Below are 11,587 nucleotides of genomic sequence, written 5' to 3'. Positions count from 1 at the left end.
ATGAGCAGTGGTGGAAGAGTTGGTAAACCCAAAGAGGAGGAACAAGATGGCATGTCCGTCCACTCTCCTTGCAAACCTCCCCTTCCTCTGCTTCCTCTCTACCTAAGGTTTCTGTCTCTCTATCTCTCTTTGAAATTTGAATTTGGTTTGGAATTGACATCTAGTTATGGTGACAGGAGCAATCACAGGTTGAATTGGAGCTGAGATTGTTGGAAGCTCTTGAGATTTACCCTCCAATGAGGCTACAAGGTAATACACACGCATGTACACATACATGCACACATACACACACACACATAATTCTTTGAGGATTGTGGATGATTTTTGATGTAACAATTTTGGTATTGATTAGTGAAAAGGAAAAAAATGTTTTGCTTTTCCAAAAGTAAATGTGGTTGCAAAATTGTGTTATTAAACGAGTTTAATGACTATGGACTGTTAGTATAAATGTTTTACACCGTCTGCCAACCAATCATAAATCATTGTTGGTATGGCTTTTAAGGTAGTTATTGTAAAAGTCAACAAACTTACCATACATGGTGGTTTGTCAATTGAATGATAGTGTAAATATGCTTTACATTATCAGTACATACCCTATTTTCTCTAATTAAATCTGAAAGTGGATGTAAAATACAATTTGTTGTTTTGAACTGGAAAAATACTTATCCATAATTAGTAATGTTGTCTGACTAGAAAGAAAACAATTGTAGTTGCAACGTTAATAGATGTTTGATGTCTACACTTTCGTGTACCCAATTGAAGGTGGTATTTTAGAGTTTGTGGACTATAATACCTACCAACTGCCAAATCATGGAATTTGGCATTATGTCATTTCCTAGTAAGTGGGATTTTAGTTGAATTGTTTTTTCCTTTGGGGAGAGGGTCATTTTCTCAATTTGAGCCCTTATAAATGATTCCTAAAATTGATTAAGATATATTTTGGTACATGTAGTTTTTACAAGAACTGCAAAAGTTGCAATTTGGTTACAGAAATTTCAGTTTATCTAAATAACAGATTCTTGAGATCAAGGGTGATGGCCTTATTTAATATACTTAAACTCCATAGTATGATGGACTTGTCTCAATAATTTTCCTCTTTTTATGATGAAAGAGTTTATATATACACAAGTTTTAAGCTTGATGACTCAGGAGCAAAAAATATATAAAAATGCATTATCTTAACAAGTGTTCTTTTTGGGAAAATTTGTTGGTACTTTATCGTTATAAATATGTAAAAGCTCAAATGTTAATTTCAACATAACGCAACAAATTACTCAAATTATTAAATAAAAACACTTTTAGTTAATAGAATTAGTCAATCACGGTCTTTAAATCAACTAACAATTAAATCTAAAATATATGAAAACAAACACATCTGGAAGTTACCCTTATACCCATATTTAATTTTTCGACATCTGTCCAATTTTTTGGTTTTTTTGTCATTCTAATCTTTTAACTTTTTTAACATTTACGCTACCCTTCCCACTCATCATTTAGGTTTTGTGGCTTACGAGGATGACTTTTGAATTTCAAAGTTCTTTCATATTCTCTCCTTCTTATACAACCTTTCGTCTTCTCTCCCCCTAAACACCATTTCTGCTCCTCCTCCCTCCTAAATATCCTTTCTGCTCCTCCTCCATTTTTCGGTTCCAAGAAAAAAAAAACGATTTAGTTGTTTTGGTTGATGTATGTTGCTTTCACTTTGGTTGATTGTATCGGATGACGACAGGGACGAGCTCGGGCTCCGGTGATGGCGCTGGCTCCAAGTTTTCGTGTAAAAGGGTATGCCTTTTTTTTTTGTTAGTACCATTTGTGTGTTCTAGAGTTTTCTTATTTTTATTATTTCTTCATTTTTTAGTTTGATTTGAATAATTTTTGTTCTGCAACCAAACATGTTCCGATGTTGTTGGGATTATGCGTGTTCTTGGAATTTGATGGTGATTTTTCTCTTTAGGGTTTTCATTTTCTTCTTCCTCTTTGATTTCTTCTTTTCAAAGCTTTTAGGAGAGATCTAAGGTTTTTAAAGATCAAGACGAAGCCCTCAATCAAAAAAGATGAAAAAAGTTTAATTTTTATTATTTCTTCATTTTTTTAGTTTGATTTTAATCATTTTTGTTCTACGAGCCAACGTGTTCCGATGTTGCTAGGATTGTGTGTGTTCTTGGAATTTGATGGGGGGTTTTCATTTTCTTCTTCCTCTTTGATTTCTTCTTTTCAAAACTTTTAGGAACCTTGTTGAAGAGAAGGTCGAAGGTTTTGAAGGTTTTTGAAGATCAAGACGAAGTTCTCATGAAAAAGACAAAAAAGGGTTAATTTTTATCATTTTTTCATATTTTTTGAGTTTGATTTTAATCATTTTTGTCTGTAAGCCAACCCGTTTCGATGTTGGTTTGTCTGTTCTTGGAATCTTGGTGGTTGTTTTTCACTTTAGGATTATTTATACGAGGATAAAGTATATTTTGTGTGGATGAAAATTTTGCACCTTAAATAGACTTTAAAAAACAAGCCCAACTATATTTTTAAGATTGAAGTTCCTTTGTGTATGCAGGACAAATGGAGTTCATTACTAGAAACCTTGAGACAATTAACTACTTTGACTTTGGACATTGAGGAGAGCCGCTAAGAATTTCCCCCTCTAAATGTTCTTGGAAGTGGTGATTTGAGCCTGTCTACCAGATTTAGGTACCAAATCTTACGTCATATGCTTTGATTGTTGTGGGTCTGTTTATAATCATATAATATAGCCAAATATGCTTGCTTAGATATATTTGAACTCCTTCAAGTTGTATTTCTGGATACACCTTTTTTATTCCTTTATTTCGAGTGCACGAAGATAATGCGGTGGTGGATGATAACAGCCATGGTTTGGACGAACCTCAAATTCAACATTTGCTGCAATTTGCAGAGGATATCAGAAAAGACTACCCTAATGAAGATTGACTACATTTTATTGCTCTCACTCATGATAAAAATATCTTTTGTTTATTAGCATATACCCTTTAAATTTGGTTATATATTTGTTTTCTTAGAAGAGAAACTAACTGGACTAATTGGAGCCATTAACAAACCAGGTTGCACCGTAGAACATCACTATGGTAGTTTCTTTCTAATATGAATAAAAGGTGATTTTAGTTTTTCAATTTGAAATCATCATGCGTGTATTTGCTTTCGTCATATGTTGTTAATGTTTATTCACAAAATGAAGTGGAGCTTTAGAAACATAGTTTGTGTACAGGTGCTGATTTGCTCCCATGAATGTTGACAATGTTTATGTTGTAATTTCAAAAGGGATCAATTGTTTATCTTTTCTCTTTATTGGTATTTTCAAGAGTCTAATTTGTGATTTTGCTTAAATATGTTTTCTTTATATTTAACTTTAAAAGTTGTATTGTATCTTCTATTCTTATTATCTGATGAAGGGGAGAAAGATTTCATGAAGGAAGAAAGCACTTGATTGTTGGGAGCATTCCAGAATCATGTTGTGATTCATGACCCTAGATAGCTATAGAACACTTATAAAAGAAACATGTGTTTGAGAGGTTGAATGGAGCAATGAGAGAGAATAACTCACTCTTCCAAAGCCACAGCACTCAGCAACAATGGTAGCAGGAATGGCAGGGATGAGAATGGAAAGCTTGGTGCCAAGAATAACTTCTTGCAAGTTGAGAAGCACGTTTCGGAGAGTGGCACAGGGAACCTTGGAAACAAGAGTTCGATCAGACTTCTTGCGAAGTGAGTTTGAGGACTTGCTGTGTGCAGTGCGGCCATGTCTCATTTCCCTGGTCAAAACCTTCGGATTCCCGTTCTCCAGTAGCCATGGTTCATGTTGGTGAGAACCCATTTTTGTTACCTGCGTGAGGTTTTAGCTAGAACAAACACAAGGACACAGGGAGTGCAAAATGTGATGCAACAAGCCTTTCCTTTTTACTGCACAAACCCCAAAACTGGTATCTTCTTGCGGTTCGTATAGATAGCTACGTGTGCATGTATTTTTGTTGGTGAAACAGAAGAAGCTAAGGGTGTATTTATAATGAACCTTTTGAAATCTATGTGGGAACCTTCCTTGAAGTTTCCCTTGCTTTTGTTATATAGGATTATCTAATAATTCCTCTTAAGTGTCATTCAGACATAACAGTCATATGAATGACATTTTAGTAATGGTGCCTTAGATATCTTAATAGGTGGGTGAATCTAAGTATGTATTTGAAACCAATACAATCATAAGCTTGATTCCTTACCTTTATTGTTCTGATATACCAGTTCTGTTTGGTCTGAATAGGTAGATATTTGGCCATCTCATCAAATTAAGCAGCATCTAAGGCTACTTGTATTTTATGAAGGCAGTTCTGGTTATATTTTATTGGAGCATTTTTTATTTGAAAGTTGAAACATATAAATAGTAAAGATTCATTAGGTTTTATCACCATCACTGTGATTGTTGAATGTGGAGGTTATACTTAATGACATGATGAATTCAGGAACTACAACTACGGTGTTGTTGGAGAAGCTTTGAAGGTGGATCTTCTAAGCCATCCTGAATACATAGAGCAGAATGCAACCCTTGCTTTCCAGGCTGCAATATGGAGATGGATGACACCAATAAAGAAGTATCAACCCTATGCTCATGATGCCTTCGTTGGCAACTGGAAGCCTACCAAGAATGACACTATGGAGAATTGCGTTCCTGGTTTTGGCACTACAATGAACATTCTCTATGGGGATGGTGTTTGTGGTCAAGGTGATGTGGACACCATGAACAATATCGTTTCCCATTACATGTACTATCTTGATCTTCTTGGAGTTGGTAGAGAAGAGGCTGGACCCCATGAATTACTTACATACGTTGAGCAAGTTCCTTTCAATCCATCTTCCAAAGCTGTCTCATCAACTTAGATTACATTTATTAGCATACGATGATATTGTTGTGTCAATCCCTTTTAAAGTGTAAGTTAATAAGGGTTCTTTAAATTATTGGTATGCTACAATTTTGAACTATGGCACTGTGCGGATTTTGTCGTGGAAAAATTGTATCTGGTATATATGTACGTTGTGGGGGCATTTTGTCGATATCATTATTACATATACATTCCTTGGTTGCAATGTAAATTTGAATATCTTCATTTCTTTGAAGTCATATTGGTCTTCATTAGTGGCTAACCATATATGTTATGTATGCCACTTATTTAAAATTACAAGTAAATAAAACTATTGGGCATCCGTTAATCTATTTGTGTGTAATTTAATTTAATTACGCTTAGTTACTCTTTAAGTTTCATTATTCATTTATTTTATTTTATATGGTTCTTAAATTTTTTAGTATGATTTTTCATCCAATTAGCACGAAAACTATTAACTAATAAACATTAACAATTTTAACTTGAGTTTAACGTAATTTTTTAAGTTGAGAAACTTGGTTTTAAGTTTTTTTTTTTTTAATTAAAGAACTTGATTGAACTTTTGTTAATAAAAACATAGTGAAAAATAAGTCTAAAGAATACTTGAAAGTTAAAAAATATAATATAATATTCATTTAATTTGTGGGATTTACTTTCACGTGAACTTTGTTATAATCATAGTTTTTTTTAAAACATCAATCGAGTTTCATAGCTTTTATAAAAGTGAATTCAAGGAATAAGGTTCACATTTTGAACCAATTAAAAAGATTAAAAAAACGTACATGTGTTTCTATTTATAAATTTTGACATTAATTTCATATTATTTTTATTTTTTACGGGACCATATTTTAATTATGTGCATATTTTTTATATGATCATATTATTATTTGAATTAATATGAGCAGACAGTAGTAATAACATTATTATTATTGAGATTATTATTATTATTATTAGTAGTAGTAGTAATGTTATAGTACTATTATCTTTGATTTTATATATCAATATATTTTAATATCTTTGTATGTGTTTGTCGATATTTACATGTGTTTCTACTTATAAATTTTAACATTAATTTCATGTTATTTTTATTTTCTACGGGACCATATCTCGATTATGTGCATATTTTTTATATTATCATATTATTATTTGAATTAATATGAGCAATAGTAGTAGTAACATTATTATTATTGAGATTATTATTAGTAGTAGTAGTAATGTTAGTACTATTATCTTTGATTTTATATATCAATATATTTAATATTTTTGTATATGTTGTCGATATATGTGTTTTTATTTATAAATTTTAATATTAATTTCATGTTATTTTTATTTTTTACATGACCATATCCGTGCGTACACATTTTATTTTAATATATAATACAAGGATCTATATATTTACATGTGTTTCTCTTTAAAAATTTTAACATCAATTTCATGTTGTATTTATTTGGTACGAGACCATATTATATACTATGTTTGCGTTCTACCTTAACAACAACATGTGTATATGCATTTTATTTTAATATAATATACATGTATTTATTTCTACATGTGTTTTTATTTAAAAATTTGAACATCAATTTCATGTTGTATTTATTTTGTACAGGACATTATTATACAATATACCTACATTTTATTTTAACAACGACCGTGCATATATATTTTATTTTAATATAGTATATAACTCAAAAGTATAATTTAAACTTTAATCATGTAACTTTATTATGCATTACTAATTAATTATCAATTTTATGATTTAAAATAAATAAAATCATATTTAATTATTATTTTTTAATTTTATTATTATTAATATAATCTATTATTATTATTATTATTAATATAACAATAATTATATTAATTATATAATAGTAAAATATAATTATATAAATGAATTATTTATTCAAATACAATAATAATTATATTAATTTTTTTTAGCCAAATAAAAAAAAGAAAAAAACCGTGCGTAAGCACGGGTCTCATACTAGTATTATCAAATAATAATCTTTTACAACAAAAATTCACATGTACTGTTGATATTAGACTCTTTAAATGTTCTACTTCTTCTCCCACTTGTTTATAAACTTAAAATATATTATTGAACAGGTAAAATTGATTGGAAAAAAAAAATACACATGAAAAGGATGGAAAAAATGTTTCATACATTATAAGTTTGTGTTTGGATTGAAGAGCATATTTAAAAGAATTGATTTGAACAAGTTTGAGAAGAAAGAGATGTAGATGAGATTGTTTGTATTAAAAGAAAGATAATAAAAAATGAGAAAAAAATTTATGAGTGATGTGATTAATTTAATAAATTAAAAAATATTTTAATTGATAAAATTGTACTATTTATAATTTTATTTTAGTATTTAAAATGTAATTTAAAATAAAATATTGTTAGTATAAATTATGTTATAATACAGCATGAGTTATTATTTAAAATAAAAAAAATTATGATTGATGAAATTATTGAAAACAAAACATAATAATAATAATTATTATTATTATTACAAAATAAATAACTTTTATTTTATTTATTATTTTTATTGTTTATTTCATATAATAATAAAATATATTTATAAGTTTTTAATTATTATATCCTAGATTTTAATTTAAAAATGTATATAATAAAATGAATTTAAAATTTAGTAATTAGATTAAATTTATTGAATAGTACTTTCCTTCAAATCTTTTCAACAATGCAGAGAAAATTTAAAAGGTGGATAAATTATGATTTTCAGTATTTTAATATTATTTTTTATTAAAATTCACATTTTCATTTCATTTCTTTCCTTACAAACAATACATACTGTCCGAAATAAACAATGAAATAGCAAAATAACTAAAAATAACTAATGTTGCTCTTTAAACATGAAAAAAAAATAAAGAATCAGAAAAATCAAGAGGATAAAAAAATAGTGAGAGCTACACCTGGCATTCATCTAACGTCAATACAAAAAATACAACTTAAAAGTTATAAAAAAAAATTACAACAAACTTGGGTGAATTTGTAATTTAAAGTAGTTAAGTTTCTAATTCACAGTCCGATTAAAATTTCAACTCTAAACCCACCATGTGACTTGCAAATTTATTTTTATTGAAACACAAATAAATATATATAAATCACAACCCAAATTCAACCAAAAAACAAAAGACATATAGATAGATACTGGAGCATTCGAGAAACCAAAACGACGTCGTAGAAAACAGATCCGTCTAGCTAAAGGTGCGTTAACACTTGCAAATATCCGTCTAGTGTAAACACAGGCGCTATCGCGCCTGTGTGTATGCATCTTTTAAACTTAAATGTTATTAAGTTAATATATAAGCTAAAATTATAATATTAGTAGATGATAATATTGTAATGTTATTAAGTTAATATATAAACTAAAATTATATTTATTAAAAATAAAGTGAAGTATATCAGAACAGATGAAAAAATAACCATTGATAAATAAAGAAGAAGAAAAGAAGCATAGATAGCCGATTTTATAAAAAACTTGTAAAAGTAATGGTCAATTTTAAAAAATTTAATAAATTATTATATTTAAAGGGTAAACTTGGTATTTTGAAATGTGGACACAAAAAGGAGAATCCCCTTTATATATTGTTATAGATACTGGAGCATTCGAAAAACCAAAACGACGTCGTAGAAAACAGATCCGTCTAGCTAAAGGTGCGTTAACACTTGCAAATATCTCGTGTTCTTTTTCCTTCCTCTTCGCCCTAATTACCACGCCTTCTCTCTATATATCCATCAACTTCCTCTATCTTCTTCTCTAATCTTCCAAATTTCCCCCTTTTCCCCCTTCTCTTCTATTCGTATTTTTCTGTCTGCAAGTCAATTCTTTTCGCTTACGGTGAGTTTATCACCTTTCTTTATGTTTATTGTTCTATTTCTGCAAAGCTTTGTTCAATTAGGTTTTGTAACTGCCAACTTCTGTCACTGCCGGTTCCTTTAGTCGTTCAGTTTTTCTTCCCTTATGGCTTCTTTGCGCTCTAGATGCTTGCTGAATTATTATTTTTTTCAATCTTAAATGATTAACTTGTATTCTAAACAAGTAGCGCCCCATGTGTTTGCTCAAATGTTTTTCTTCTCCTTTCTTCTTATTCAATATGTTTTTTCTTTGATTTAGGACTTCATTATCTTGGTTTCTTCACCTCGGTTTATTTCATTTCCCAATGTCCGTCCACTCTCCTTGCAAACCTCCCCCTTCCTCTGCTTCCTCTCTAACTAAGGTTTCTGTCTCTCTATCTCTCTTTGAAATTTGAATTTGGTTTGGAATTGACATCTGGTTATGGTGACAGGAGCAATCACAGGTTGAATTGGAGCTGAGATTGTTGGAAGCTCTTGAGATTTACCCTCCAATGAGGCTACAAGGTAATACACACGCATGTACACATACATGCACACACACATAATTCTTTGAGGATTGTGGATGATTTTTGTTGTAACAATTTTGGTATTGATTAGTGAAAAGGAAAAAAATGTTTTGCTTTTCCAAAAGTAAATGTGGGTGCAAAATTGTGTTATTAAACGAGTTTAATGACTATGGACTGTTAGTATAAATGTTTTACACCGTCTGCCAACCAATCATAAATCATTGTTGGTATGGCTTTTAAGGTAGTTATTGTAAAAGTCAACAAACTTACAATACATGGTGGTTTGTCAATTGAATGATAGTGTAAATATGCTTTACATTATCAATACATAGCCTATTTTCTCTAATTAAATCTGAAAGTGGATGTAAAATACAATTTGTTGTTTTGAACTGGAAAAATACTTATGCATAATTAGTAATGTTGTCTGACTAGAAAGAAAACAATTGCAGTTGCAACATTAATAGATGTTTGATGTCTACACTTTCGTGTAACCAATTGAAGTTGGTATTTTACAGTTTGTGGACTATAGTACCTACCAACTGCCAAATCATGGAATTTGGCATTATGTCATTTCCTAGTAAGTGGGATTTTAGTTGAATTGTTTTTTCCTTTGGGGAGAGGGTCATTTTCTCAATTTGAGCCCTTATAAATGATTCCTAAAATTGATTAAGATATATTTTGGTACATATAGTTTTTACAAGAACTGCAAAAGTTGCAATTTGGTTACAGAAATTTCAGTTTGTCTACATAACAGATTCCTGAGATCAAGGGTGATGGCCTTATTTTTTATTCAGCAAAAATCTGTAGCCTGTGACTTTATTTTAAACAATAAAAATTTATTTCAGTGATATTACAACTTCTAACTGTCTTTCTGTGTTGTTCCAGGCTAAGATACTTATGTATTTGTTTTAATTATAGAATGCATATATTTGGAACGCCTGATAATTGATTTACAATATATTTTAATATACATGAAATCCTTTTTAATAAAGCTGATACTAGTTTTAAATTAAATAATGAGTGATATCTGTATCTTAAGCATGGTTCCTTTACTAAGACATTTATTATCTCCAAAGGGGATCGCAAAGAAAAGATGCTTTTTGTTAATAGAAGTGAGGCCAAGGTATATTGCATTAAGCTCCGTGGTGGTACTGTTTACTTTGACATTTGTAATTGAGAAAATGTAAAATTTTGTCCGTTTCTGCAGTAAGTGATATCTAGTTAGATTTGAACAGTATGTAATATGGTTAAAAATAAATTATTTACTAGCATTGATTGAGAAAAAACTTTTGTCAAGTATTTGCACTAAACTTTCAAGTAAACAGTAAGTATTTGTAGCGATAACTGAATTGCACTTGCTTGAGTTTCATTTATGAACCCATTATATGTAATTGCTGCTTGATTAGCTGTTGTTTGATACTTTGCATTTCTTATTTTTATCAAGGTTTAAGCTAAGATGGGTCTAGGATGTGCTCTTTATCCTTATATAGTATTCCCTTGTTAAATAGTTAAGTCTAGTTGGATCAAGATTCATCAAATTTAATGCTTACAATTAATGTTGCTTTCACGAAGGAGTACATCGCCACTTTGTCCTTTATGGTCTGATGGAATTTCTAAAGAGGAAGTTTGACAGAAACTTTTCTGCTGAGGAGGTTCTTCAATTGTTGGATCGATTCTACAACGTAGAAATGCTGGTACGTTATCATTAAGTTGTGGTTCTTCCCATTCATCTTGCTACCCCACAAATAAGATGTGGGCTTGTGGTATGGATTTTGAGAGCTCATCAAATGTAGTGGTTTATCTTTCTTCCTCAGAAAACAGATGATGATGAGATTGATTTGCTTACTCACGAAGAAGAATTTTGCTTGCCTCAGAGTTACTTTGTGAAGGAAGAACCTTGAACAACAACTTTTGGAGTATACACATTTTTTTCTTCAACCATTGTTCATCTTTAGATATGTACAGCTGATTATCTATTCCTTTTCCTACTTCCCGTTTTTGGGATATTATGTTCACGTAGACCCGTTAAGTGGAGCTTCTTATCGCGTGTCTGTTAAGTTCCACCGGTAGTTCCGGGAACTCTGATCCAGTTGGATACCTTCTGTCATAATGTATTTAGCTAGCTAGACTCATTTGGATATAATGCATTTAGACTCGAGAACATTAGATCCACCGAGCAACCTTAATCTGTTTATTTTTTTCAAATCCTCCTGCTAAATCATACCAATGACAGAGATAAGGAAAATGTAGTGGAAAGTGTACAAGTTGATTGATTGAATAAATAGATAGAAAAGTACTGTTGCAGAAAA

General features: G+C 30.3%; 2 protein-coding genes across 6 annotated transcripts; both read left to right on the top strand.

Annotated features, from left to right (window-relative positions):
* LOC114174979 lies at window positions 1-11,587 on the top strand. The gene is given in 5 exon segments (XM_028059717.1): window positions 1-76; window positions 79-107; window positions 180-249; window positions 10,851-10,972; window positions 11,093-11,587. Coding segments are annotated over 5 exon segments (384 nt in total). The 3' UTR covers window positions 11,180-11,587.
* Window positions 1,504-5,134, top strand: LOC114174978 (chitinase-like protein 1). Of its 5 annotated transcripts, XM_028059715.1 has the most exons (5): window positions 1,504-1,782; window positions 2,228-2,308; window positions 2,549-2,682; window positions 3,420-3,829; window positions 4,479-5,134. In XM_028059715.1, exons 4-5 carry the CDS (start codon window positions 3,600-3,602, stop codon window positions 4,891-4,893), a joined length of 645 nt encoding a protein of 214 aa, XP_027915516.1. In that variant the 5' UTR covers window positions 1,504-1,782; window positions 2,228-2,308; window positions 2,549-2,682; window positions 3,420-3,599; the 3' UTR covers window positions 4,894-5,134. The 5 variants fall into 5 exon arrangements, 3 of the variants coding, with proteins under 3 accessions (XP_027915516.1, XP_027915515.1, XP_027915514.1); XM_028059714.1 differs by lacking the exon at window positions 2,228-2,308; XR_003602790.1 differs by lacking the exons at window positions 2,228-2,308; window positions 3,420-3,829.

Source organism: Vigna unguiculata, chromosome 3 (genome assembly GCF_004118075.2).
Source record: "Vigna unguiculata cultivar IT97K-499-35 chromosome 3, ASM411807v1, whole genome shotgun sequence".
Taxonomy (NCBI): Eukaryota; Viridiplantae; Streptophyta; class Magnoliopsida; order Fabales; family Fabaceae; genus Vigna; species Vigna unguiculata.
This window is presented reverse-complemented; position numbering and strand designations above follow the sequence as displayed.

What these genes read in the sequence shown, in the direction of transcription:
- LOC114174978 (XM_028059714.1), top strand. Translation starts at nt 3,600, where the DNA reads ATGGTAGCAGGAATGGCAGGGATGAGAATGGAAAGCTTGGTGCCAAGA. An exon ending in AGTAGCCATGGTTCATGTTG is followed by an intron (nt 3,830 to 4,478) that starts GTGAGAACCCAT and finishes TGATGAATTCAG; the next exon opens with GAACTACAACTACGGTGTTG.